The sequence below is a fragment of the Alosa alosa genome, chromosome 10 (assembly GCF_017589495.1).
Source record: "Alosa alosa isolate M-15738 ecotype Scorff River chromosome 10, AALO_Geno_1.1, whole genome shotgun sequence".
NCBI lineage: Eukaryota > Metazoa > Chordata > Actinopteri > Clupeiformes > Clupeidae > Alosa > Alosa alosa.
This window is the reverse complement of record NC_063198.1, coordinates 32,508,882-32,534,973: the sequence shown is the minus strand read 5'-3', so window position 1 is coordinate 32,534,973 and position 26,092 is coordinate 32,508,882. Positions and strand designations below refer to the sequence as shown.

The 26,092-nt window shown below is 46.8% G+C and overlaps 1 protein-coding gene across 2 annotated transcripts; it reads left to right on the top strand.

The window, feature by feature from the left end:
• The first annotated feature begins 249 nt into the window (after positions 1 to 249).
• shmt2 (serine hydroxymethyltransferase 2 (mitochondrial)) lies at positions 250 to 25,176 on the top strand. Of its 2 annotated transcripts, XM_048255753.1 has the most exons (12): positions 250 to 376; positions 9,297 to 9,497; positions 11,664 to 11,743; positions 13,058 to 13,258; positions 13,766 to 13,847; positions 15,698 to 15,820; positions 19,490 to 19,629; positions 20,243 to 20,405; positions 21,123 to 21,222; positions 21,650 to 21,805; positions 21,992 to 22,099; positions 23,340 to 25,176. In XM_048255753.1, exons 1-12 carry the CDS (start codon positions 344 to 346, stop codon positions 23,465 to 23,467), a joined length of 1,515 nt encoding a protein of 504 aa, XP_048111710.1. In that variant the 5' UTR covers positions 250 to 343; the 3' UTR covers positions 23,468 to 25,176. The 2 variants fall into 2 exon arrangements, with proteins under 2 accessions (XP_048111710.1, XP_048111711.1); XM_048255754.1 differs by lacking the exons at positions 250 to 376; positions 9,297 to 9,497; positions 11,664 to 11,743 and adding an exon at positions 12,113 to 12,135.
• Positions 25,177 to 26,092: the final 916 nt, after the last annotated feature.

Here is a 26,092-nt window from a genome sequence, read left to right as displayed (position 1 = left end):
TGGAAACTTTTCCCAAAGGAAAAGTGAGAAGTGAGTAATGACATTTGGTGTCTGTAGCCTGTGTTTTACACTTTTTGCTGCGGAAAAATGATGAGGAAGACTTCGCTTGGCTGCTTGGACCCCTAAAATATTCTTACCGTTTGGCCAACACACACACGAAAATCTATGTAGATGTTACGTCACTACAAGATTGAACTACACCTCCCAGACTTCACTGCGACTAGGCGCGTGAACCTTATTCAAGGGTCACCACTGTTACATACATATCCCATTTAAACGCAGGAGAACAAGCGTGGCAAAGCCTTACCAGTGAGCTGCCTCCTTGCTGTCAAGAATTTCAATCATGCTCTCTTTCACAATACGACAACTGGCAAGAGTAAGTATCCAATAATCAAGTAATACACAGTGTGTATTACTCTTCTGTAGAATAGCATCTGAACTGTTTGCAGAAGCTAATGTTTGAAGAAGCTAAATAGCTTAGCAAATGTGCAGTAGCCCTCATATGATAATATGACTGCAATGCCTGTCATTTCAACATGTCATTTTGTATTATGATGGTGTATTTGGTATCAAGTGCATTGCATTGTTGTAGCCCAGTGACAGGAGTTTACTGTAAGGATGGACACAGCTACACATTAGCAGCGATGCTAGCATCTGTTACAGACGTGGCAATTAAGTTATCCTAAATTACAGTGACATAGTGTCGTAGTGACATAGTCGCGTGGTTAAACGATACATTGTAGTCTCTCTCAGGAGACCAAATTTGAACAGAACGCGCTGTTCTGCCTTCTTTGACAGGAAACTTTCAGAACCTGGTCTTGCAGGATACATTAACAGGTGAACATATAACAGTGCTTCTGACGGGTATCATTAAAATAGCTAACGTTAGATGGTCGGTATCGGTATGACTTTTTTTTTAAAGGTAATGTCAGCAGTGTGTCATTACTTAATTGCGGTACAACTTGACCACTAATGCATGGGCACTATTGTGTCCACTGTTGTCTAAAAAGCTTTTGAAATATGCGCTTCAGGGACAGGGTGCAGGGGTTGAGATCCCGCTTATGCAACGGCTCCGAGTCTGTTTCATCATATCAGGTTCTTCCAGGACAGGCGTATTATTTTTAGGGAAGATAGAGGTAAAGGTCTCAATTTTCTTCTCGTGGTTATGATTAGCGTGACACTTTAAACTGATAAGCGGTGCAGCAAGTTTCTCTAATCAAGAACAACCCTCAAACTTGAAATAGCTCTGTGGTCTTTCTATGGCCATACACCTCTACTAAATTTGTAGGCTACTTGTTTGCACTTATAAGTTGTAAAGTTAGACGTAAGAACGTAAAAAACTTTAACTGGATTTCCACTTAGTTTTAGAACTTCTGCAGACATGCAAAATAGCTTGTGGTGCAAAGTACAAAGCAATACAAAAGCAAGCACAGCAAATATTAACCTCAAGGACGCAGTGGCTCCAATAATAGTCTGGGGATAATGATAATACAATGGTAGTGGTCTTGTGAGATGTAAAACTAGAATAATACTAGAATAAACTTTATAATCTTTGCATGCTGAGATTCTTCAGAAACTGCACTATGTTTGCATGCTGGCACAGAACCATGAATAGGCCAACTACTACTTTTTATAAGAATGAGTATGTACAGTACAGTCGTGCTCACTATGAAAATATGAACAAAGTTTGTATTCATTTTATGTGTGAACTGTCATGTCTTGTACTATTAGCAATAAGACCGTTTAACTGTAATTTAAACAGTTTTCTTTGTAAATATTGTATTATTGCAAAGGCCCACTGCAAACTTTTAGCCATTATATTGGAGAGAAAGTTTGGTTGGTTATTGGTCCTCGAATAATTCGACTTGAAAAGGTTACCTTACAGATCATTTGACGTTCCTTATTAAGCTGTTACTGGTTCACATGTCTGCATGCTTCCCCCATTGTGGAAATCAGTTCAGCGTGCTCCCTATAGCAACCACTTTAATGGTGGGCCTCTCTTTCTCTCTGTCTCGTGTGCTCTCTCTCACTCTGTTCCTCTCTTACTTGCTCTCTCTCTCTCACTCTTTCTCTCTGTCTCTCTTGTCTCTCTCTCTCTCTCTCTCTCTCTCTCTCTCTTTCTCTCTATGTGTCTCTCTCGCTTGGGATTTATCACATACTGTGGAGTTCTTTTAAAGCGGGACACAGGCAGGCCCTGCCATCTTTTGTCCTGGCCTCTCTTTCATACTCTCACTCACTGATGTGTGCATGTCCAGGGGTTGGGGGTGGGAAGGCTAGCACAACAGCACTCTCATAGTGACTTTGGGTAAATCGACAGAACTAAAAAATAAAAAAATAAAAAGTTGAACAATCAGGTACATCATAAGAAAGAGGGCAAACAAAATATCTGACTGTGTAAGATTGTCAACCCTGACTGGAAGAGGTTGGTGCTGCCCAGCCCACTTCCCCATTTTTGCCAAAACGCAGCTGGTTCGGACAGGTCTAGGGCCGACTAAGCCTCTGGGTCCCTCCCTCGCTGCCCCTTATCACGCCGTTTCCATGACGACATGACTGGCACTGTTTTTATTTGCACCATGTAACTCTGGTACCAAAGCTCACTAGACGTGCTCCAGCCAATCAGCAAGGCTCACTCCCCTCACACCCCCACTCCTCTCTCTCTCTCTCTCTCTCTCTCTCTCTCTCTCTCTCTCTCTGTCTCTGTCTCTGTCTCTGTCTCTCTCTCTCTTTCTCTCTGTCTCTGTCTCTCTGTCTCTCTCTCTCTGTCTCTGTCTCTGTCTCTCTCTCTCTTTCTCTCTGTCTCTGTCTCTGTCTCTCTCTCTCTCTGTCTCTCTCTTCAGTCTGACCTCAAACGCCTGAGTCCTTGTATTTGTTTTTACGAGCCAAAGTGCAGGTCCAGCCAGAGTCAGCAGGCTTACAGGTTTCTCTCTTAATACCCCAAAATACCTTGAAGGGGACTCATGAAGCCAATAACAGAACTGTCCTTTCAAGACTTAAAGTTATGAAACAATCACTTATCTGGTGGCATGCTATCAATGCATGCAATGTGGATATCTCTCTGCTAGTTATCTACGAGGATAGTAAGGACAGAATCCATAGTTCAGCGTATTTTGTTACGTCTAGTCCACAGTTGTCTTTTATCTTGCTTTGTCAAAAAATATTTGATATAGTGTTTTATTCATGTGTCCTTTGTTTTATTTTTGAGACATAGAGATAGCAACATGCGCAACAAACGTAAATAAACAGTGTGACATCATCATTTTCCCAGAACTGGATCAATAATTGGAACGTGCTACCAGTGTTGAGCAATTCATTATACTAGTCAGAGGACAAAGATTAACTCTATTTTACATTCTCCTTCGTATACAGTAAAAAAAACACTTTATTTATTTTGACATTTGCATATTCATTCCTTTTAAAATCCTCATATGAAGTTTCAAGTTTCACTTAAATTCAAATAAGTGACACCGTTTTGTGACTCCTCTCCAACCTAAAGCAGTACTGCCTCCCCCACAGCCTTTGAGCGCAGTTGCTTTGGAGCAGTGCATGCTGTATGCCTGCTTCTGTTCCCCCTGGGCCCACCTTCCCTGGCAGCTAAGCTTCAACAGCAGCACTGCTTTTAGGCTTCAAAGCTGTTCAAGCGAGTGTTTAAATCAAAGCGTCAATCAAGCATTCAATGGCGTTTTCAGAGCTCAATTTGAATTAAACAAAATATTTAATAATTGATCAGATGATATATTTATACTGGAATCATTTCTATTCTGGGGCTTGGTGTCCCGATTTTGAAAATAGATGGGGGGGAAGGGGGTGGGTGCATTAGATCACATGGGCATGCAGACTGTCAAAAGGACTTGCCAAATAAATTGATTTCTGCAGCTGTTTAAATATGCAAGCATAATCTAGATCCATATTAATTTTTTCCCTGTGATGCTTTAAGTCTCATTCAACTTTCAGCCCCATAAAAGCTGTTTATGATTTTTCATCAATTTAGCTCTGCATAACAGATGCCGTCCACTGCATCCTGTGGTCCTGCAGTGGAGCACTTAACCCCTTTCACGCTTTAGGAAGTCTTCCCAAGAACACCTTCCCGTGCATGACACTTTTCCGCTCGTTTGTCCAGTAAATACAGGGTGACCAGGGACATTTTGCCGTCAACGTGCTCCTCCTCAGTGGCCGAGCCAGTCAAAGACATTTCTGTTATAATGTCTGTCCGTTTCTCTCACGAAATTGCCTTTCCCACCCCGTTTGATTGTTCCATGACTCCCTCTTCCTGGGCCTTAATGGACTCAAGTCTTGGGGAGGCTGAGGCCAGGGTCATGCTTCACCCCCTCGCCCCGTCACCTCCACCCTCCAGCTGCCCCGACACCACCAGTCTGGTTGGCTGTGACTCGGCCTCCTGCATCAGAAGGCAATTTGTAACGGCAGCCCTCCTATTAGTGAGGACAGGGCTGGATGGAGCGGGCTGTCAGGCTGAGTGATATTTCTGGCCTGTTGACACTTTCTCCACTTGTGCGCTCTGTCTCCTCGTCACTCTCCCCCACCCCCCACCCCCCACCCCCCGGTCCTCCGTCACCTGTTGTTACAAGGATGATTGTTGTCTTGCGCACGGGCTGATGGACAGCAGTCATCTGTAAAATTGACTCTTTCCTCCGAAGCATGAGGAGATGGCAGAAATAACAAGGAGTAAAATGAAATGATTTTTTTTCTCTCTTTCTCCTGCATCCTCTCCCCCACTCCACGAGTCAAGCTGCGGTGCACAAAAGCCTCCCCACCAGAACAATGGCAGCCCCATATACATCAGCATCTGTTGGTCATCTGTCTTCCGAGTTGCTAGCCTATCCACTCAAACCACTTGGGATGCTTTTTTTACAAGGTCATGCAAAGGTTTGATAGTTTTTCTATGCAGATTCACCTCATGGGAGGTTTTCTCATTAGAACTAAAGTATAGAGGTGTACGCACATCTATAACGATTCTACAGGTGCTGGATACTAGAAATACTGAGTAAAACAAAAGAAAAGATATCCGCACACTGTTTCTAAAGCTCCCAGTTTAATGGTGGGTGATGCACAACATTTCGACCACTCAGGTCTTCGTCAGGTGTAAACCAGGTTTTCTCATCAGTGCTGTCCTGTGCTTCGGGAATAGATCTGTGACGAGTTTGGCCACTCCTTTATCTCTCCACTGATCATCATTCTCACGGCTGTTTCTTGTGTTGTGCTGCTGTGCTGAGCTGAGCTGGGCCGCCGTTTGCCTGGGAGGTCCAGCCGCCTCTCTTCTGGGTCCAGGATTAGCCGTCTGTCTCCTGTCAGCGGACAGCTTGACTGAGCTGTGCTAAACACATCCCCGCCGCCACACGCTGCCGTGATGGTTCCAGCCGAGCGCTCGCCGTGACTCCGAGAGGTGTCTTCAGTACACTCACACACACACACACACACACACACACGCTCAGAGAAGAGAGTGTCACACACCAGCCCGAGCTGTCGGCAGCGGCTCCGCGTGACCAGGCTGCTGGCGTCCCCGGCAGGAAGCAGCGACAGCGAAGGACGGGTCCCGTCAGCGCGCGGTGACCCGTGTGATTTATTTTTTTTTTTTCACCGCTGCGGACGCATCTCCCGCGAGGCTCTGAGCAGCCATCTCAACAGGCAAACGGCCCTGGGCCCCGAGACTGACAGGAGGCCAAGGGACCAGGGCCACGCTGGTGCCACGCTCGTGCCCATTAATGTGCCAGCTTGTGTCCCCCCAGTGCCTCCTCTCTGACCCACCGTGCCCCTTACCCCCACCCCCACTGCACTCCTCTCTTGCACTTTCACTGGAGAACAGGAAGAAGAGGGATTTAAAGAAGCACAGCTGCTGCCTTTAATCCTTATTTATTTTTTGCATAAAATCTTGTATCAGGCTTTTAATTGAGACCCCACAGTTTCCTGCCGCGGTCGCATAAATGGGGCCAGGTCACATGCTTTTTGTTAGCTTAGCTCATCTTGTCTTCTGTGAAGAAGTGGCAAAGGAGTCACAGAATGTTTTCTTTAAAGAATTGTCATAAGATTTTGGCCCTGCTGGCTGCAGAGGGCATTGTGATGTACAGAGTTGTTCAAGTGTTTAGTTTGTGTGTGTGATTCTGTGACATTATTCCTCTTTAGTCACAGACAGAAGTGCTCAGTATCTCAGTATCTGTTTATTTTGGAAAATTACACTAATGCGTTCATGAATAATTCAAACCCTAATACGCTCATCTGTATTATTTACTTATATGATTTCCTTATTAATATTTGCACATTATGTAGTTAGCGGCCCCCCACCCCTCCACTTAAGAGGCCCTCGTTTTTTTCCATGTGATGGAGTGAGCGAGGCCAGGGCGTGTCTCTCTCGTGCTCGGGAGGGGGGCGCAGGCTCCTGTTCACAGAAGATTTAATTGTGCCCCATCATTGGCCTAATTGGATTTTAATAACGCCATTAGAATGAAGCATGGCGGCGCCACGTTCATGCACACCCGCCGAGCCGTGAGGGCGGACGCCTGGCGCCCAGAGGTGACTGATGGTGTTTGGTCGCCATGGGCACCGACGGTAGGGCCTTTTTCGGTGTCGGCCAGATGTGGCAGACTAAGAAGGCACCTTTTGGACAGGTGTGATGTCACGGGAAACAGTCCTTTCAAAGGCTCTCTCTGAAGTTTCTGCTTTTTCCGTGCGCGCCACAGCCAGGAGGGAGCAGAGGCCACCGTGGGAAACCAAACCGAATAAAGGCTTTGTCCGCGGGCAAAGCGAAGGCAACTGGACAAAGATGTGAAGACGAGGACAGGAAATGGAAATGGAGTGTAGGAGAGGTGCCAGAGTACGCTCTGCCCTCCAACCCCTCCGCCCCTCTCCTCTCCTTCCCACACCCCCAAACAGCCAGAGCAATGAGCGAGGGAGTCGGGGGGGAGAGGGAGGGAGAGGGAGCGAGCAGTTCTGTGCGGAGAGGAAGGCAAGAGATTAGATAAGAGCAAGTGCTGAATAGGGGCTCTGTGTTGGCGCAGCGCAGCCGAGAAAGCTCCCCGCAGAACTGCTGATAGAGGCATAATTGAACAAGCACGCTGATTATTGATATCACGCAAACACGCAGCTGCCGCTAATTATATTACATGCTAGAGAGTGGGGAAGAGGCGCTGGAAACTGCTCCACGAGACGCTCCAGCCAGGATCTGTGTGGGAGTCGCGGAAATGTATTTGTATCTGTGTTGTATGATACATTTAATATTTAGACACATACAGATGCATGGATTGAGGCATTAGCCTGCATGCTGTGTAAGTAAATGCAGTGATGTATTAATTGATTTCATCTTTTGTGTAACCTTGCCAAGGCAAATATAAGTCTAGTGTCATTTAAGCAGCTGAAATCGCTGTCCACTGCAGTTAACAAAACCGCTGCAGCAATGTTGACCACCTTGTGAAAGCATCTTTCCATGTTGTGCTGAAACCTGACCTCAGTGAAAAATTGGGGTCACCTCATTTTTGCCAACAGCGAGATTAAGCTGGTCACGTGCCACGGAGGATACATTGTTGGAAGTCCTGTCTCATAGCAAGGGCCCTCTGCGATTGAGGTTTTTTTTTTTTTACAGTTACTGTGCTAAAGTCAATGGCAGCCATTGCCAGTTTGAATGACTTTGAACTGTTTGCTGCTGTATGCCAAGAAAAAGATCTCTGGTGAAACCATGATAATTAAAACTTTCCCAAATCATACATATATAAATAATCAGACACATGTTCTTGTAGTGGTTCCTGGTCCTGTTGTTTTCTTAATGTGGCAGTTTGCCTAAAGCTTGCCCTTTGAACCCTCTGCATAGAGGCACATTTAGATCTCTGTGGTGTCAACAGGATAGGTTGTCTGTTTTCAAATAGATCTCTTCCTCTTAAACCCACAGTAAAGCGTGTTTAGTGTGCATTCCTATCTTAACAAGCTGAGCATTCCTCTGGACTGTTTTTAGACTGTAGTGAAATCGGTGTCACAGGTTCAGCCTCTAGAATATACTGCACTGCTGTCCGCTTTAGTCCTGAAACTCTGTTTGTGGGGCTTGGCTAACACGCGTGCTCCAGTAGTGTTTCTCTCTGCCAAAGCAGGTGTGGTAGCATGGCGGCATTGTTATCTTGCACCTCTCCAAGGCCCCGTCCCTGATAGGGTCATCATTAATAATGTTTCATAGTTTGAATTGAGCTAATTAGCTTCCGCTGTGCGCATGATAAATCGAAGAGTTTCCCCCGGCCAGCCACGTCGGTCGGCACACAGCATTTGGTTTTGTTTGTTTTCTGACCAGGTGCTCTTTGCTCTCTCTCTCTCCCCAGCCTCAAGCCTGCCTCTCATAATGAAACAGACATATTACACAAATTAGTGTAGTGTCTTTAAACCACTTTGCTTCAGTGATATTTTTTCCTGGTTGGTTTTCTTTGGTTTTGGATTTTTTTGTTATCTACTCCATCCACACACACACACACACACACACACACTTCCAGTAGTTATTCTAATTTTAAGAAAGCTATTTCCTAGCAATTTGGAGGGGTGGGTGGGTGGATGGTGACTTTAATCCCTACCTAGATGATATTAATCACTAACATAGGACTTCCATGTGTCCTTTGGCCTATTGGCTATCTATAGAAGGCAGTGTTTCCCACAGAATTGAATTCTATTTGTGGTGGAAGGTTTGCAGAATTAACTTTTTAACAAATTAGTGCAGCGGGGTTATGACGCTAACCATATTTAAGCACAATTTAGCCAGTCGTCTTCTATGCCTTGCATGATTGTTAATGTGCTAAACGTGCATGTACATTAGGTCCGTTGAGAGACAAGGAGAGACTGCAAAGGTGCACATAGCTCTACAATGAAAGAATTCCATCCAATTTAAATAGTACAACATGGAAAATCATTGTGTGGTGGTCAATGTTTGATATTGTGGTGGGCCTCCACAAATGAGTCAATGTATGGGAAACACTGGAAGGGACAAACTTTTTTAGTTAATAATTGACTGGGTTTTACAGTAACAGAGCAACATTTTTTTGATCAAGAATCCACGAGTGAAGAGCTGATATGCATGCCATTCCGTTTGCAGGCTCTCCTCCAGCAAGCTGTTAATTGCACTTCTCATATGTGGTGTGTATGTCTGCGATACTGTTGGCGTTACGGCTTCTAATTAATAAAACTAGTTAATTCACTTCTGATCAAGAGATTCAAAAGGGCAGGAATTGCCACGGTTGCCACGGAAAACCCACATTTTCCAGAGTTGTCAGGAGTTTGGAGTCGTCCATTTCAACTTTGTCTTCTCTCTCCCATGACAGCCGGTGTGCCAGCGGTGTCCAGCGGCAGTGGGGGTGGCATGGAGGGGGCAGCACTCGCAGACGGCAGCGCGCAGCTCCGAGCAGTACGAGCGGCCGTGGACTGGCCAGGACAGCCTGGCACAGGACGACCCCGAGATGTGGGACCTGCTGACCAAGGAGAAGGACCGGCAGTGCCGCGGCCTGGAGCTCATCGCCTCCGAGGTATGGGACGCAGAAAAACAGACAAACAAATAAACAACTTGAACGCGCACACACACACACACGCAAACACACACACGCAAACACACACACACACACACAATATAAATACTATGTATTTGTGCATGCCCATTGGAGCTGTATAGCACTTGTCTCAGACAGTTTGCTCACTTCAGAGTTCGGCTCCTTTTATTCAAGCACCACAGAAGAGACAATCACATTTCTTATATGTGTGACCAAACTGGATTTCATCCCACTTCATTCGTGAACTCACTCCAATCATATAAAATGGGCTCTAATGAACACCCATCAGGACCAAAGTTCAGCCACAGCCTGGGTGAACGTGTCTGTGTGATCACAAGGGCGTATGGGATGGAGTAGTTATTGAATCCACTGCCATGTGCTTCAGCAGCGATGGCTGACGGGGAGGCTACACGTGGCACGTAACTGAAGCAGAGAGGGTTTGAAGCGGAGGAGCAATCAAGCACCTTTGGCTCAAGTGCTCCGCTCACGCAGCGTCTGCTGCTACAGTTAGCCTCCACTATAATTAATGGAGCTGGCTGCGCCAGACAAGATGGCGGCGCATACGCTCGCTTCAGTTGCTGCCCCGGTGTAGCGCGGGCCTGAGTGGTGGATGAGCTGGCCAGTGCGTGATGCCGTTCCACCCCAGCCAGAGCAGCCTCCGCCACCGAAACAGTGCTGCTGCTGCTGAGGGCCTTGAGGAGGCAGCAAACAGTGCTGCTGCTGCTGAGGGCCTTGAGGAGGCAGCAAACAGTGCTGCTGCTGCTGCTGCTGCTGTTGTGTTTTGCCTTTAATATTCAGAGGCAGCTCCCCGTATCCACTGCTGTTTTAGCCTTTCTCTGCCCCCCCTCCTCTTCTTCCTCCCTCCCTCCCTCCCTCTCTTCTCCTGTTCTCTCTCCACCTAGCATCCCTCTACCTCTCCATCTCTCCTCTCCTCTTGCTCTCCTCTCCTCCCTCTCCCGCTGCTCAGTGAGGTATATCAGGCAGCTTGCAGCACTAAGTCTGGCCACTCTAGTGTGAGATAAAGCTGATATCTTCATATACCCACCCTGCTACCCCTCCCTCTCTCCTCCCTCTTTCTCATCCTCCTCTCTGTCTCTCTGTGTCTCTCTCTTTTCTTCTCCTTCTCACCCCCCAGGCTCAGCACTGTGGCCAACAGCAGGGCATCACTTGAAGTGGCTGTTGTGAGGCTTTTGTTTTAAAGTGTGGGGGGATATGGATAGGTGGGTGGGTGTGTGTGTGTGTGTGGTTGGGAGGGGGGGGGGGCTGTGGCATGGGGTTTGGGTAAAAAGCGCAAGAAATGCGGCGATTGCATTTCCAATTCTAATGCTGCGAGGATCTCAGCATGACGGAGTGCTGCACTAGAAAGCAGTTACCTGAGCCTTTATCGCCCCTGATCTGAGACTGTGTATTAGCATAGCCCCCGTGGGGATCAACACTGTGTGTGTGTGTGTGAAAGCTGCCTGCCAGACGTGTCACTGAGAACCTGGGAGGTCGGGCTGCTATGATACTCCAAAGGTGTCAAGATGCCATGTGTCTAACCAATCTCTCACTCAACCTCTCTGTGTCTTGCTTTCTCTCTCATCTTCTATTCCTGTCCTTCCTACTCATTCACTCTTTGTGTTTCTTTCTTTTTTCTGCTTCTCTCTCTCTCTCTCTCTCTCTCTCTCTCTCTCACACATTAATCCTGATTACTCTATTACCTTCTCCCTCTCTCACCCTGTAGAGGTGAGCATAAACAAAATGAGTTTATGCTCAGCCCACTCCCCATGGCCCCCCCACCCCACACACACACACACACACACACACTCCCCATGCTCACCCACTTGTGGAGGTGTCTCTCCTCCTGTCTCTTAACTCTACTTGAAGTGAGCCAAGTGGAAGTCTATAAAGGCTGGAGCTCGATACAGTAATGATCACCGCTGACTGGAGGCCCTTTCTGCCTTAATGGCTTAACCGTGCTTAACTCTCCCCTCTTGTCTTAACTCTCCCCTCTTGTCTTAACTCTCCCCTCTTGTCTTAACTCTCCCCTCTTGTCTTAACTCTCCCCTCTTGTCCAGCGGTCCTCTGCATTGATCGGCTTGCGTTGCCTTTTGGTGATTTTTTATTTTTTTTTTTGTCTTTTCTTTTTTCTTCTCCTCTGACCAGAACTTCTGCAGCCGCGCAGCGTTGGAGGCCCAGGGCTCCTGCCTCAACAACAAGTACTCAGAGGGCTACCCTGGCAAGAGGTGAGCGCCTGCGTGTGTGTGTGTGTGTGTGTGTGTATAGTCCCGCATACCTGTGTGTCTGTGAAGTACTCAGAGGGCTACCCTGGCAAGAGGTGAGTGCGTGCGTGTGTGTGTGTGTGTGTGTGTGTGTGTGTGTGTATAGTCCCGCATACCTGTGTGTCTGTGAAGTACTCAGAGGGCTACCCTGGCAAGAGGTGAGTGTGCGTGTGTGTGTGTGTGTGTGTGTGTGTGTGTGTGTGTGTATAGTCCCGCATACCTGTGTGTCTGTGAAGTACTCAGAGGGCTACCCTGGCAAGAGGTGAGTGCGTGTGTGTGTGTGTGTGTGTGTGTGTGTGTATAGTCCCGCATACCTGTGTGTCTGTGAAGTACTCAGAGGGCTACCCTGGCAAGAGGTGAGTGCGTGCGTGTGTGTGTAGTCCCACATACCTGTGTGTGTGTGTGTGTGTGTGTGTGAATTCTTGCATGTATGATTCAGTGTTTTGAGTTGTCAGTTCTAGTAAAACTGATTCCTTAAACTGTGATGTTGCACCCCCACCCACCCCCACCATCTTGATGAGTTTGTTTATGTAGTAAAAAAAACACCACTGAAGTCGTGTCTCTCACACACACACTTGCTTTGAGGCTTTCTCCTGCTCTCTCTCTGGAGATTGATGATAACTGGATTAGAGCAGAGGCAGTGTGTTTCATCTGGGCTGCGTCTGGGCCGAACGTGGGCCACATGTGGCTGAGCTGCGCCAGATCCGGCCCAAAGCCGCTCCAGTGTCGTTCGCTCTCTTGGTTAGCTCTTTAAGATTTTCAAACTTGTTATCTTGCCTTCTGAGGATTGTGTGAAGGTAGGGACTGTCTAGGTCAAGCAACGACCTCAATACTGATGCTTCTGGGTTTTTTTCCCCCTAGAAGATATGTTGTCATTCTGTTTTGAGCTTTTAGCTTTTAGAAATCAAGGACATTTTGGATATTTACTGTATTCACACTTGTAGTTTTTGTCCGTACTTTATACTCGGGTATAAAGGGAAGGACTATGAGAGAAGACATTAATCAACGATAGAATAGGCTAGCAGACCCAAAGCCTGGCAGGGTTTCTACAAAGTAGGTGGGGTTTGGAGCAGGTCTCCTGAATGGGACCTCATCTTAAGGGATGAACTTTATTCTAGATGTGAGTGGTTTGAACCAAAATGGTATACTCACAAGGTCTCAGTCTCACAGGTCAATTTTCTGTGCTGTGTGTGTGTGTGTGTGTGCGCGTGTGTGTGTGTGTCTGCCTGTGTGTGTGTGCGCGTGTGTGTGTGTGTGTGTGTGTGTCTGTTCCCTCAGGTACTACGGTGGCGCTGAGATGGTGGACCAAATCGAGCTGCTGTGCCAGAAGCGGGCTCTGGAGGCCTTCGACCTGGACCCTGCCAAGTGGGGGGTCAACGTGCAGCCCTACTCCGGCTCCCCGGCCAACTTCGCCGCCTACACCGCTGTGCTCAAGCCCCACGACCGCATCATGGGTCTGGACCTGCCTGACGGAGGACAGTAAGTAGGACCCACTCTGCCAGCTTTTAGAAGGAACTTTCCAGAACCATGAAATCCAAACTTCTCTTTACTGCCCTTATTGGATCCAAGCGCATGGTTATAGTTCCATCTGTAACTTCATGTCTGATATGGTAGCTCAGCATCTCAGTGTAGTCAGTCCTGTCTGTAAATGTACATGTCTGTATATTTTGCACTGTCTATATTGCATTGTATATTATATGTGTCTGTACTGCTAGACGCACATTAAGCAACCAGAACCAACTTCCTTGTCAACATGTCAATAAAAAAAAAAAAAACATTTTCATTCTGAAATGGTTCTGCAATGATGCATCTCTGATTTCAAATATACACAGGAGAGGTGTTAAATTCCTAGTGCTATAGTTAGGGGGTTTCACACAGCAACCAATCAGCAACCAAGCCTATACTGTACATGTATATTGATGTATCATAATTTTTCTCTAAACTTTAGGTCATCACATCTTATTTTCTATTCCCTCTCCCCCATAGCTTGACCCACGGCTACATGTCTGACGTGAAGCGCATCTCGGCCACATCCATCTACTTCGAGTCCATGCCCTACAAGCTGAACGTAAGCAGAGGGGTCATCTCCGCCTGCCTGTGCTCGCTGGCCGTAAGGAAAGGAGCCGTGGCGAAACTTCCCTTCTGTTTCTAGTTTACGCTGGTGCTGCCCGCGCGTCCACAGGCCAGACTTAGCGTTCGCCAGACTGTAAGCAGAAGTCATTTGAGTTTGTGTCAGTGATGGAGTCACGTCGAGATGCCGTGCGTTCTTGAACCCCACCCCATTCCTCAGAGTTCCTTCGGCTCATTCATGCATTTGCTCGAGTTACAGTAGCGCTCACTTGCACTGGTGGCTGCTGGGTAACGCGGCCAGCCCGCACTACTGAGCACTTTCTATGAAAACTATTTCTACAGTTTACGGACAGTTGTGTTTGCTAAAGGTGTATCGCAAGCTCACAGCACTCTTTATTTGATCATTGGCCTTAATGATGATGCTGCTTAATGTATTGGTCAGATAGATGGATAGATAGATAGATAGATACTTTATTGATCCCCGAGGGGAAATTCAAGGTCTCAGTAGCATACAGACATCACACACAACATGCACTTAGTTATTGGTCAGGCTGTGTGGACTGGTTTCTTTCCCTCTCCCAGTTTGCAGTGTGGTTGAGCCTGCTGTCCTAGCGTTTGGCCATCTTGGTTTGGCCATCTCTGATCCAAAAATGGACCGTTCCCCGAGGCGTGCTGATTTTGTATAGTGATCTGGAGCTATTTGTTCATGAGTGTATCAGTGATGGCTATCCTCTCATGTTCCTTCACTCACTCGCTCACACACTCACTTCATTAAATCTCTTTTTCTCTCACCTGCTCTGTCACACATTGTCTTTACCCCTCTCTCTCTCTCTCTCTCTCTCTCTCACTCTCGCTCTCTCTCTCGTCACTGTCTTTCTCGCTCATCTCTTCTCTGTCTCGACTGTGGCCTCTTTGTGTTGCCTGCGGTGATCAATTTGGTCCTTGCTCGTGAGGAGGGGGGGGGGGCGCCGTGCGTCTGGACTCGTGGAGGTAGGAGGGGGCCGTGGCCGGGGATCGGGGGATGGCGCTGGTGTCGTGATGGATGAGGGGCCAGACCCCCACTGCGGGGAGAGATAATAGGAAATCGACAGGCCAGCGGGGTCCACTCTGTCCTCGCGATGAGCGCAGGTGGGGGTGTATCAGGTGTGTGTGTGTGTGTGTGTGGGGTGGGTTGTGGTGTGGTTGATGGAATGAGTGGGGGGAGAACGAAGGCGTGCCCTGGAGATGAAGGCTAATCCGCTTGTCTAAATAAAGCTTTCCTCACACAGGTGACACCGCCACTCAACGGGGGGGTGGGAGGGTAGAGAGGGAGGGACGAAGGACAGGAGAGAGGGAAGAGCAGGAGAGAGGGAAGAGCAGGAGAGAGGAAAAGAGGAGAGAGGAAAAGAGGAGAGAGGAAAAGAGGAGAGAGGGAAGAGCAGGAGAGAGGAAAAGAGGAGAGAGGGAAGAGCAGGTGAGATGATTGAAGGCAGGAGAGGGCTGGTGCGAAGCAGAGTGAACGTGTCAGAGAAAGAGCGAGACATGGCGGAAGAGGATGTGTGAGCAGCAGAGAGTGAACCGGACAAGAGTGTATGCTTCCGACAAATGGAGAGACGTACAGTATGTGTGTGTGTGTGTGTGTATGTATGAGAGAGGGAGCCAGAAGGTGTGTGATGTGTGTTCACAGTATTAAATGTGATGAACTTTGCTAATTTTAGCTCACCTGCTTTATTGTTACAAATTTGGGATTGAAATTCTTTGTGTGGCTTTATCGTACTTTTCACCCCTCTCTCTGTCTCTCTCTCTCTCTCTCTCTCTCTCTCTCTCTCTCCCCCTCTCCCTCTCCCTCTCCCTCTCCCACACACACAGACTAAGACTGGTCTCATAGACTATGATCAGATGGAGCTGACCGCACGTCTCTTCCGGCCTCGCCTGGTCATCGCCGGCACCAGCGCCTACGCGCGCCTCATCGACTACGCCCGCATGAGGAAGGTGCGTCCTCCGGTCCTCTGTCCACCTGACCCCCCACACACACACACACACACACACACACACATCCACCCCCACTCACATGCACACACACCTTGACGGACATGAAGGTAAATGAATCAGAGGTGACCTTTCTTGGGGATTATTTTGGTCTCGTTCACACACATTTGTTTGTTTGTTTGTTTGTTTGTTTGTTTGTCACAAATGTTGCAAAGCCCATTCTTTCATTCTCACTCACACCCTTAACAAACCCCCTCGTTCACACACACACACACACACACACATATGTGTGCGCGCATGCACGCTCACTCAGAGATGGTCACATACACACTCACACCACCCACCCAGGCGCCCGAAGGAGGTAGTGTGCTTTGTCCCCCACACCCTCTGTGTTTTTGCATCCTGTGCCTGCGTGACTCTGTAAAAATCCTCTTCAGATGTAGCGCACCGTAGCCCACCGGGTACACCATGCACACCAAACCAAATGCATTCCCTCTCCCCACACACACACACACACCAAACCAAACGCATTCCCTCTCCCCACACACACACACACACACACACACACACCAAAACCAAACGCATTCCCACACACACACACACACACACACACACACCCCAAACCAAACGCATTCCCACACACACCAAACCAAACGCATTCCCTCTCCCCACACACACACACACACACACACACACACACACACACCAAACCAAACGCATTCCCTCTCCCCACACACACACACACTAGAGTGTGGCTACGGGCCGGGTTCGGACAAATATTTAGAAATTGTAGTCGGGTTTGGTTCCTGAATGCCTGAAATGCCACCTGAAATGCACACGCGTTGTCACGACTACATAAAGAAATGGTTATGCACATTTCGCACATATGCACATAAGCACAGTCTTGGGTGACGTTAAAAAAAGTTGTTAGCCTATCAGGAGATTTTAAGATTATTTGCGTTGCATACTGTGACTACCGGTAGGCTATAAGGTCGTCTCGTTCAACTGGATGAGGATTTCCTCGAGTTGCCCCAATTAACGTCGATGCTGCATATAGATCAGTGACGGCACTGTAGTTTCAAAGACTGTTACAGTTAATTTCAAGACTTTTCGTCAATGGTAAGACAAGAATTCTATTTCAATAGGCTATGCTTGCTTGGGCCTCTTGTGTTAATGTGCGCTGTGTGTGACCTGCGTGCGTGCACGCTCGTCTGATTCTGTAGACAATTTGTTGTGTGTTCCGTTTACAGTTTTTTTCAGTCGCTAACAAGTGTTTGTCTTACCAGTTGTCACATTTTCAAAACTCTAAACACAGTTAGCACAGCATCGGTCTTTTGTGGCCATACCATTCACACATTTCATGTCGTTTTCACACAATATGCAGTCAGTGAACACATTTCCACAATGCTTACATTTTCTTAACAAACAAGCTATACCTCCCAAAAAACTATGGATTGTTTTTGTAGTATTTATGAATGTTAACACACAACATCCCACAATAGCAAACACAATATTCCAAACCTTAGATACAGTACAAAAACCTCTGCTTCTGCTACCAAATGGTTTTATCCCAGGTGCATCGCCTTGGATAATATCAGATGCGATGTTGATGGAAACATGTGGCCTAACCCTGAAGATCGCAGAGATTAGATACAGTAATTTGTGCTTTTTTTAGTCTCCCCTTTTTTTATCTGGGCTTTTTGCTGTTGTTTTTTTTGTTCAGAATGCTCTTGTGTGTTTCATGGATATTTTGTTCACTGTAAGCAATACTGTAAAATGTTTTCTGTTCTATCATACTGTAAACAGTATTTCTACTGTACCTCCTGTAGTAAACAGTAAAGGGGAAAAAAAACTGATTTGCTAATTTACTGGAATGCTTTTGAATGTGAACAATACATGTGGCCATACAGTTCCCAACCAAGACATTTAGTGTAAAAACGGTGGATAGCATGTTTTGCATGCAAATACCTGTAACACTGAAACATAAAAGTCTATGCAGTTTTTGTAATGTCAACAATAGTCAGTATTTTGAAACCTGGTGTACTTTGATTGACTGCATGTACCTTGTGAAGTGAAAACAAGTGTTATTCTTTGACAGAATAATTTCATTTTGAGTCATGTTTCCAGTGTTTTGGTAAAGTTAGTGTGTGCAGAGAAAGATGTGTTCTGTTTTGAAATGAAGAGTTAGTATATATTTAACAACATGTGTTTTTGAGAAGAAAATTATCCGTTTGGCCAATTGTGTTTTGTAGGTGTGAGTCTGTGTTAAGAGTTTAGAAAAACTATCTGAAGTATGGGTAAGCGCTTGTTAGCGATTGGAAAAAAAAACTGTAATGGGCTAAAAAGACAGGCTATCCACAAATGTTAACGTTAATGGTTAACGTTTAATCACTAGCATGGGAATAACTGAGGCATCATCTGCGTCGGGCTCGGGTCGGGTTCGGACATAAAAATGAAAATGCCTGTCGGGTTCGGAAGCAACTCTGTCGGACGCGGGCCGGGTTCGGAAGCAACTCTGTCGGACGCGGGCCGGGTTCGGACAGAAATTTGCGGCCCGATCCGCACTCTAACACACACACACACACACACACACCAAACCAAACGCATTCCCTCTCCCCACAGCCTCATGCACTATGCACTCTGCACAAGCATTCACACATCCCGTCTTTGAACACTTCTGCGTAAGCAGAGCACTTGTGTGTGTGTGTGTGTGTGTGTGTGTGTGTGTGTGTGTGTGCGCCATACGAGTGTACATACGCACACGCACACATGCATGTGCGTTTGGGTGTTAAATCACTTGAGGGGCAATCTGTGATTTTAGGCCCCAGACCCTCTGGCTTCTCCCACTTTCTGTAGTCTGACCTTTCCACATTCCACACACAGCCTGCCTTCCACACAGAGACACACACACACACACACACACACACACAGCCTGCATTCCACACAGATACACACACAGCCTGACTTCCACACACACAGGAAAGCTGAAGACGTAATTTTTGGACGAAATATTTGGTTGGTGAACTATTTGTGATGTGTATATTATCCTGAAAAGTCTTTTGGTATTAAAATAAAGGAAAAACGTTGATGAATGAGCGACCCGCACACAGAGACAAGATGACTTATTCAAATGGTAGACATGAAAAGCCATAATAGGAGCTTCCCTCTTAGTTTGGGAGGACAATATTTGGTTTGAGGGATCAACTGGAGGTGTGCTTTGAGACTTCACAGGAAGTTACTATTACGGTCACAGGAAGTTGCATTACTTCTGACCATCTTCCAGCTTGTCACCTCCGTCAACACTCTTTGTATCTGATGAGATTTCACATGAGCGCAGGGTGGCAGCCGGATTGCTCTAGTGAGAGCGTAAATGAGCGCAGTGTGAAGGAGGAATATAAGGACGTGTGCAGGTTAAAGATGGAAAAGTATGGAGCGAGTAGCTGTGTCATTTACACCTTCTCAGGTGCACAGCTGACTCATTTAGATGTAGAACCAGCTGAGGGAATATCAAGAGCAGAAGAGTTTTTAACCCTCCTCTCGTTCTCCTCTTCCCTTCTCAATCTTCATCTCTTTCCCTCCCTCCCCCTCTCCCCTTTCTCTCTCTCTCTCTCTCTCTCTCTCTCTCTCTCTCTCTCTCTCTCTCTCTCTCTCTCTGTCTCTCTCTCTCTGTAGCTGTGCACTGAAGTGAAGGCCTACCTGCTGGCTGACATGGCTCACATCAGTGGGCTGGTGGCTGCCCGAGCCGTCCCCTCTCCGTTTGATCACGCTGACCTGGTCACCACAACCACACACAAGTCCCTCAGAGGAGCCAGGTATGTGTGTGTGTGTGTGTATGAAGAAGTGAGCTGTTAGTGCTTTATCTGTTTGAGATGGAAAGATATGGAAAAGTGTGTGTTTGTGTGTGGTGTGTGTGTTTGTGTGTGTGTGTATGTCTTGTACTATGATCTCGAGTGAATGAAGAGAATGGGAGAGATGGAGAGGGAGGGAGAGATGAAAGTGTTCACTGAATTAAATTTCTCTCTCGGTGAGTGATGGACTGCTCTCTCTGGACATGATGAATGGCTTTCGGGCTGTTGTTGTTCACAGCAGAATTACAACAGAATAAAATCGGAAGTCCACTTCTGTGAGCACAAGGTGTAGCAGTGTGTCATCTCTCAGTGAGAACGATATGGATGTGTATGCTCTCTCTCTCTCTCTCTCTCTCTCTCTCTCTCTCTCTCTCTCTGTCTGTTTCATCTTTTTCTCATCCCTCTCTCGCTCATGTTCATCTCATTCCTCTCTCCCCTCATCCCTCTCTTTCTCACATCCCTCTCTTTCTCACATCCCTCTCTTTCTCATCTCTCTCTCTCTCTCTCTCTCTCTCTCTCTCTCTCTCTCTCTCTCTCTCTCTCTCTCTCTCTCTCTCTCTCCACTCCTCCACTCCAGAGCCGGTATGATTTTCTACCGCAAGGGTGTGCGCTCAGTGGACAAGAAGGGCCGTGAGATCATGTACGACCTGGAGGACAAGGTCAACTTCTCCGTCTTCCCCTCGCTGCAGGGCGGCCCACACAACCACGCCATCGCTGGGGTGGCCGTCGCCCTCCGCCAGGTCAGTGCTGCTCCTCACCCCCACCTCCTCAACCTCACCCCCACCTCCTCAACCTCACCCCCACCTCCTCAACCTCACCCCCACCTCCTCAACCTCAACCCCACCTCCTCAACCCCCACCTCCTCAACCCCACCTCCTCAACCCCACCTCTTCTTCCTCCTCCTCCTTACCCCCACCTCCTCTTCCTCCTCCTCCTCCTCATCTCCCCACCTCCTCCACCTCCTCCTCCTCCACCTCCACCTCCTCATCTCCCCACCTCCACCTCCTCACCTCCTCATCTCCTCTCCATCTCCTCCCCCTCAGAGTGGCTTGTGTTAAGATCCCTCATGACTACAGAAAGCCTCATAGGGCGGCACCATAGAGTAGGAAAGTCATGACTACAGAAAGCCTCATAGGGCTGCACCATAGAGTAGGAAAGTCATGAGATTGTATCACCTGAGAGTTTTGTCAGAAGTATTTGTGATGAATTTCTATATTTAATTAACACGTACATGCATGATGATGAATGTACTTCAATTGCATATTTTACTTATTGGGGAATTTTTATTCATATTTTTGGCTCCTTCCTTGGCCATTGCTTCTGGATGTTTCAGTGGCTCTGTCAGTTTAAACCTGATGCACAGGACATCTAAGCTCAGGGCTTGGATAGTTTTTCTCCTGACATTTGATTTGGTAATACCTAACCTTTTAACCTCAACCTTTAACGCTTCCCCCCAGGCCAACACGCCCATGTTTAAAGAGTATATCGGCCAGGTAATGCGCAATGCAAAGTCCATGGCTGCTGCGCTGCTCAGGAAGGGCTACACCCTGGTCTCAGGTACCTTTACACCTTTACACAAGAGCACCTAAATACCTCACCTTTAAGACTTTGCAGATTTGCATATTGTTGGGAGAGGGGGTGGGGGGCGGTTTGCAAACTGTAATCTGTGGCCTAGGCTGTGTGGAAGGCAGGCTGTGTGTGGGATGTGGAAAGTTCATTCCTTTGTAGTTAAGGCTTAACTTTTAGACTGAACATGAACATTTAACAGTTATGAGACCTTTTAAAAATTTCCAGATGAACTGGTTGATCCATCTTACAAATGTGCTTGTCAAGGAGCCACCTGCTCCCCTGGTAATGAGAGCTCACTTAAAGTGACTTGACTAACAGTCCCTCACCTCCATACCTTCATCTCTCTTCTTTTTCCTCCCTCCATCTCTCCCTCCCTCCCTCCCTCCTGTCCTCCTCCACTCCTTCTCTTTCTCAGGTGGCACAGACAACCACCTGGTGCTGGTGGACCTGCGGCCGCAGGGCATGGACGGGGCCCGGGCCGAGCGTGTGCTGGAGCTGGTGTCCATCACGGCCAATAAGAACACCTGTCCAGGAGACAAGAGTGCCCTGACCCCCGGCGGTCTGCGGTTAGGTCCGTCCACACCCAACCCCAACCCAACCCAACCCAACCCAACCCCACTCGGATCTCAGACAGGCTGTCCCAGCTGTCTGGATGGGGAAACACTTCCTATCCCTTTTGTAGTCAATGGAAAAATTGTAGCATGTAGTATTTTTTTGTTTTTAATTGTTTGTTTATTTGTTTGTTTGGCTGTTGCAGGTGCACCAGCCCTCACCTCTAGGCAGTTTAAGGAGGCTGACTTTGAGCAGGTGGTGGATTTCCTGGATGAGGGCTTCCAAATCGCTCTGGACGTGAAGAAGAAGACAGGTGAGTTTTTGTTTTTTCCGAGCAGACCTATTTAGACAACTAGGAGGGCACTTGGGAGAGCGCAGACCTTCGCCAAAAGGCCAAATGGGTCATGCAGTTTCGCACAAACAATTAGCAAAAACTTGTGAATGAGCCCAGTGATTCCGATCTGCTCCAAAACGTAATGGGTTCTTATCTTCCTTGGCCCATGTTACTCTTTTTCCAGCAAGTTCCATGTAAACGGGCCAGTAGTTTTTGCATCATCTTGCTTACAGACAATCAGACAAACTGCATGGAAAACAACCCCCCCCTTGGTGAATGCAATAAAGTGCAGCAATTTTCACATTTAAATGTAATGATATGTGTATTGTTGCTGCATTGAAGTAAGCACGATGTAAGAAAAATATTTGGATATTCTCTTTCTCTTGTGATTTTCTGTGGTGTATTAAGGTAAACTACAAACTCTTGCATAGCCAGGTTTAGTCATAATCACTTATTTGTGACGTCTAATGCTGCAATATTCACAGGCGTATTATGCAGTTGTCTCAACTTTGCTTTGTAAGAGCCTTTAAGGTCACAGCAGCCCTACACTGAGCTTATGGGTGCTAATGGCAACAGCAGTTCACTAAGTGATAAATTTAACACCACACATGTGGTAGACTTGGGCCCCTTGGGTAGCTACAGCAACCTCTGCAAGAAATCAAAAAGATATGAACTAGCACTTTGCATAGGAAATAAGCAAAAGAAATTTGTCTCTGTTTGACTTCTAGTTGCTGTAGAGTTTCATGCAAAGATCACAATGTGAGGAAAAACTGTTTTAGCTCAGAGGTGCACAGTAATTTTGTTCACCTGGCAAGTAGACGTATTCAGTTTGCTATAAAACGATTGAATGCACTCCCATGTGGGTAATTATTTGCGTAATGATCATGCTAATAAACCCTTTAGGACAACTTCCTGCATATTTGATCATTCCCTCATGCATTTTCTTTGCCTTGCACTTGCAAGCTTGTGCTAACAGTATCTAAAGAGTTGATGTCTTAGGTGGGTGGCCACCAGATATGCCATTGGTGTCAGAACCACACAATCTGTTGTGGAGACTAAAATAGATTTATCCTCCATTCTGTTTCCTGTTTGCCTCTCTGCCTTTCCATCACATTTACTCCCCTCCCTCACCTTTATACCCCCCTTTCAACTTCTGGTCTCTATCCTCCTTTCCTTGTCTTTCCTCTTCCTCTCTCGTCTTTTCTGTTGTCCGGCACAGGCAAGCTGCAGGAGTTCAAGAACTTCCTCCTGGAGGACCCCGAGACGGTGGCGCGCCTGGCCGAACTGCGGCACCGCGTGGAGGCTTTCGCCCGGCCCTTCCCCATGCCTGGCTTCCACGACCACTAGGGGGCCACAGCAGGAGAGGGTGATGAGAGAGAGAGAGAGTGGAAGATGAGGTGGAGGTAGGGTGATTTTAGAAGAGGAAGAGAGATGAACAAAGTGGACACACAGGAACAAAGAACACTTGTCCTTTAAAACACCTGTCCTTTAAAACACCTGTCCGTTTTAAAAAGGGCCAAACAATGAGAACTTCGTCCTTCTTTTCCAAATCATGTTTCATGCTGTGACTTCTCAGGAATTGGCGATAGACAGTAGAGTCTCTCTCTCTCTCTCTCTCTCTCTCTCTCTCTCTCTCTCTCTCTCTCTCTTCTCCCTCTCTTTTTTTTTTTTTTTCTCCTTTTTTTTTCTTTATCTTTTTCTTTCCACTTTTTTTGTTTACACAAATCGCTGTTGTCATACCGTCTGCCCGCGCCTAAAACGGGACGTAATCTGCGAGATAATCACACACACGCACACGCACACGCGCACACACACACACACCCGCGAGACCATGGCCAGCCCTCAGGTGATGTGCTATCCGTCACTAGCCAGGGGAGCTGACCGGAGCCAACCGGACAAACGCATAGTCTTAAAGCTGAGGTGGAGAGGGAGCATCTAGGAGACCAGCGGAGGAGAAGAGGAGAGATGCACACTTACGTTTCTTAAATAGACTTGCTCAGGCACAGGGCAAGAGAGAGCACGTAGACTGCAGCCTCAATTATAATGTATAGTGATGTCGTTTTCTGTGATAAACTTTGTTTCTTACACTAGGGGGTCCAACTGAGGGTGAGTGAATTGACTAACCAGTGGTAGATTCAAAAGGGCATGCTGGATGCAGATCTCCACGGAGATTTGCTCTGCATCAGCGATGCCACATTCGCTGCCCACTGCAAGGATGGTGACTTAACCTTTTAGTGATATGACACCTTGCATAGAAAAGAATTACAATCCAGTCTTTTCACTGTCTGGGTTTGTAAAAAAGACCCAAGAAAGTAAAAGAGAATTGAAACAATACAGCTGTATATATAATTAACTCTATAAAGATAGTCCAGTGCTGAAATGCTTTATTGACTGGCGCTGGATGAGTAAATTGACCAATAAAAGCGAACATGAACTGAATCATTGTAATGGATCATGTCACTGTGCTGGAGGCCAGTGTGTTTACAGAAGGTTTATCCTGCACCGTGAACCTTTTCTATATTAGCTTTTGGACAGGTACGCTTTTGGACAGGTACGCATTGTTTATTTCCATTTTAATCATCTGCTAACGCCTATGCCTTTTTGTAAAAAAAATCTACTTTCATGTTCTCAAGAATATGAAGTGCAGAATGCTTGCTAATTCTCTAACCTTCTGCCGAGTAGTGTTCATGAGCAGAATATGACAGAATTCATGCTGTCGGCATGTTTTTCTGAAACTTCAGACTTTTAACCCTCATTAGACATAGAGATGTTTTAGAAGATGCACTACAATTTAGTAGTGGTACACATCTCCAACCATTTCAACATCAGCATTTGTGTGGATGTTAGAGACATGAGTGTATGAACCTGGTGATGTAGTAGTACTGACCTTTGACCTTTACACCTCAAACCCGAAGGCCCCCCACGGCGCCCCTTCCATATTGCAGTGGTGCCAGACCTAACACAATTTTGTCTGTAAAGTTTTAAGATAAAAAATCTCCTTTGTAAAGAAATTTTATTAAGAAAACAATAATCCTAATAAATATGTCAAGAAGCCATTCATTTTCTTTGTTTGTTTTTACATACACACATTGTTATTGCTGTGCTCGATTTTAACTTGATTCTAACAATACACAAAAAATTTGGAATAGAATAGAATAAATCTTTAATGTCCTTTGAACATTCAGGTGGTATTGTCATCATATGCAGTATAAGTAAAGTGTTGTTGTCAAGTACCGAAACGGAATTGATTTAGTCAGTTTACGATCTTTGAAACTTTTGAAATCACACATTTTATTTCTTTACTGCAGATCCTAATGCTCATATTATTGCACCTGTAAGTCACTTAAGCGCCATCATTCTGCCTCAGCACCACAATGTGCTAATTTGACAATAAATCTCTCATGTTCAACAGGGGAGGGATAGATGACTGCATCTGCAATTAATTGCGTTCATTAAGACTGCCATGTTGTAGTCTGAACGCCCGTCATAATTAGAACTCGGCGGAACATGATGGGGCATTACAGGGGCGGTAGCGACGTTGGCATAAGTGCTACTTCAGAGTCATATTTAAACAGCAAACACCCGCTAATGTACAGTAATTATCTCATAATAAAGTGCGAACGTCTCTCGCGGGGTAATATCGCTCGCTGCCAGTCTGTTCGCTGCGAGCGTTGGATGGATGGATCACTCGCTCGGGAGAGAAAGGGAATGTTCCCTTCATCAATTAGCAGCCTGACAGGCCTCTGCCTAAGAGGAGCTGAAGTGGAGACCGTGATCGGCGTCACCGGGGGCTGCTGAAGGGGAGGAAGAAAAGAACGTCTCCAACACTGAGGAGAGGAGAGTGTGCGCTTGCCGGCGCACTAGAACGTCTCCAACACTGAGGAGAGGAGAGTGCGCGCTTGCCGGCCACTGCACAATGGGATGCTGTGTAGAGCAACACGCATTGCTGTTGGCCTGCTCTGTGGGACCTTA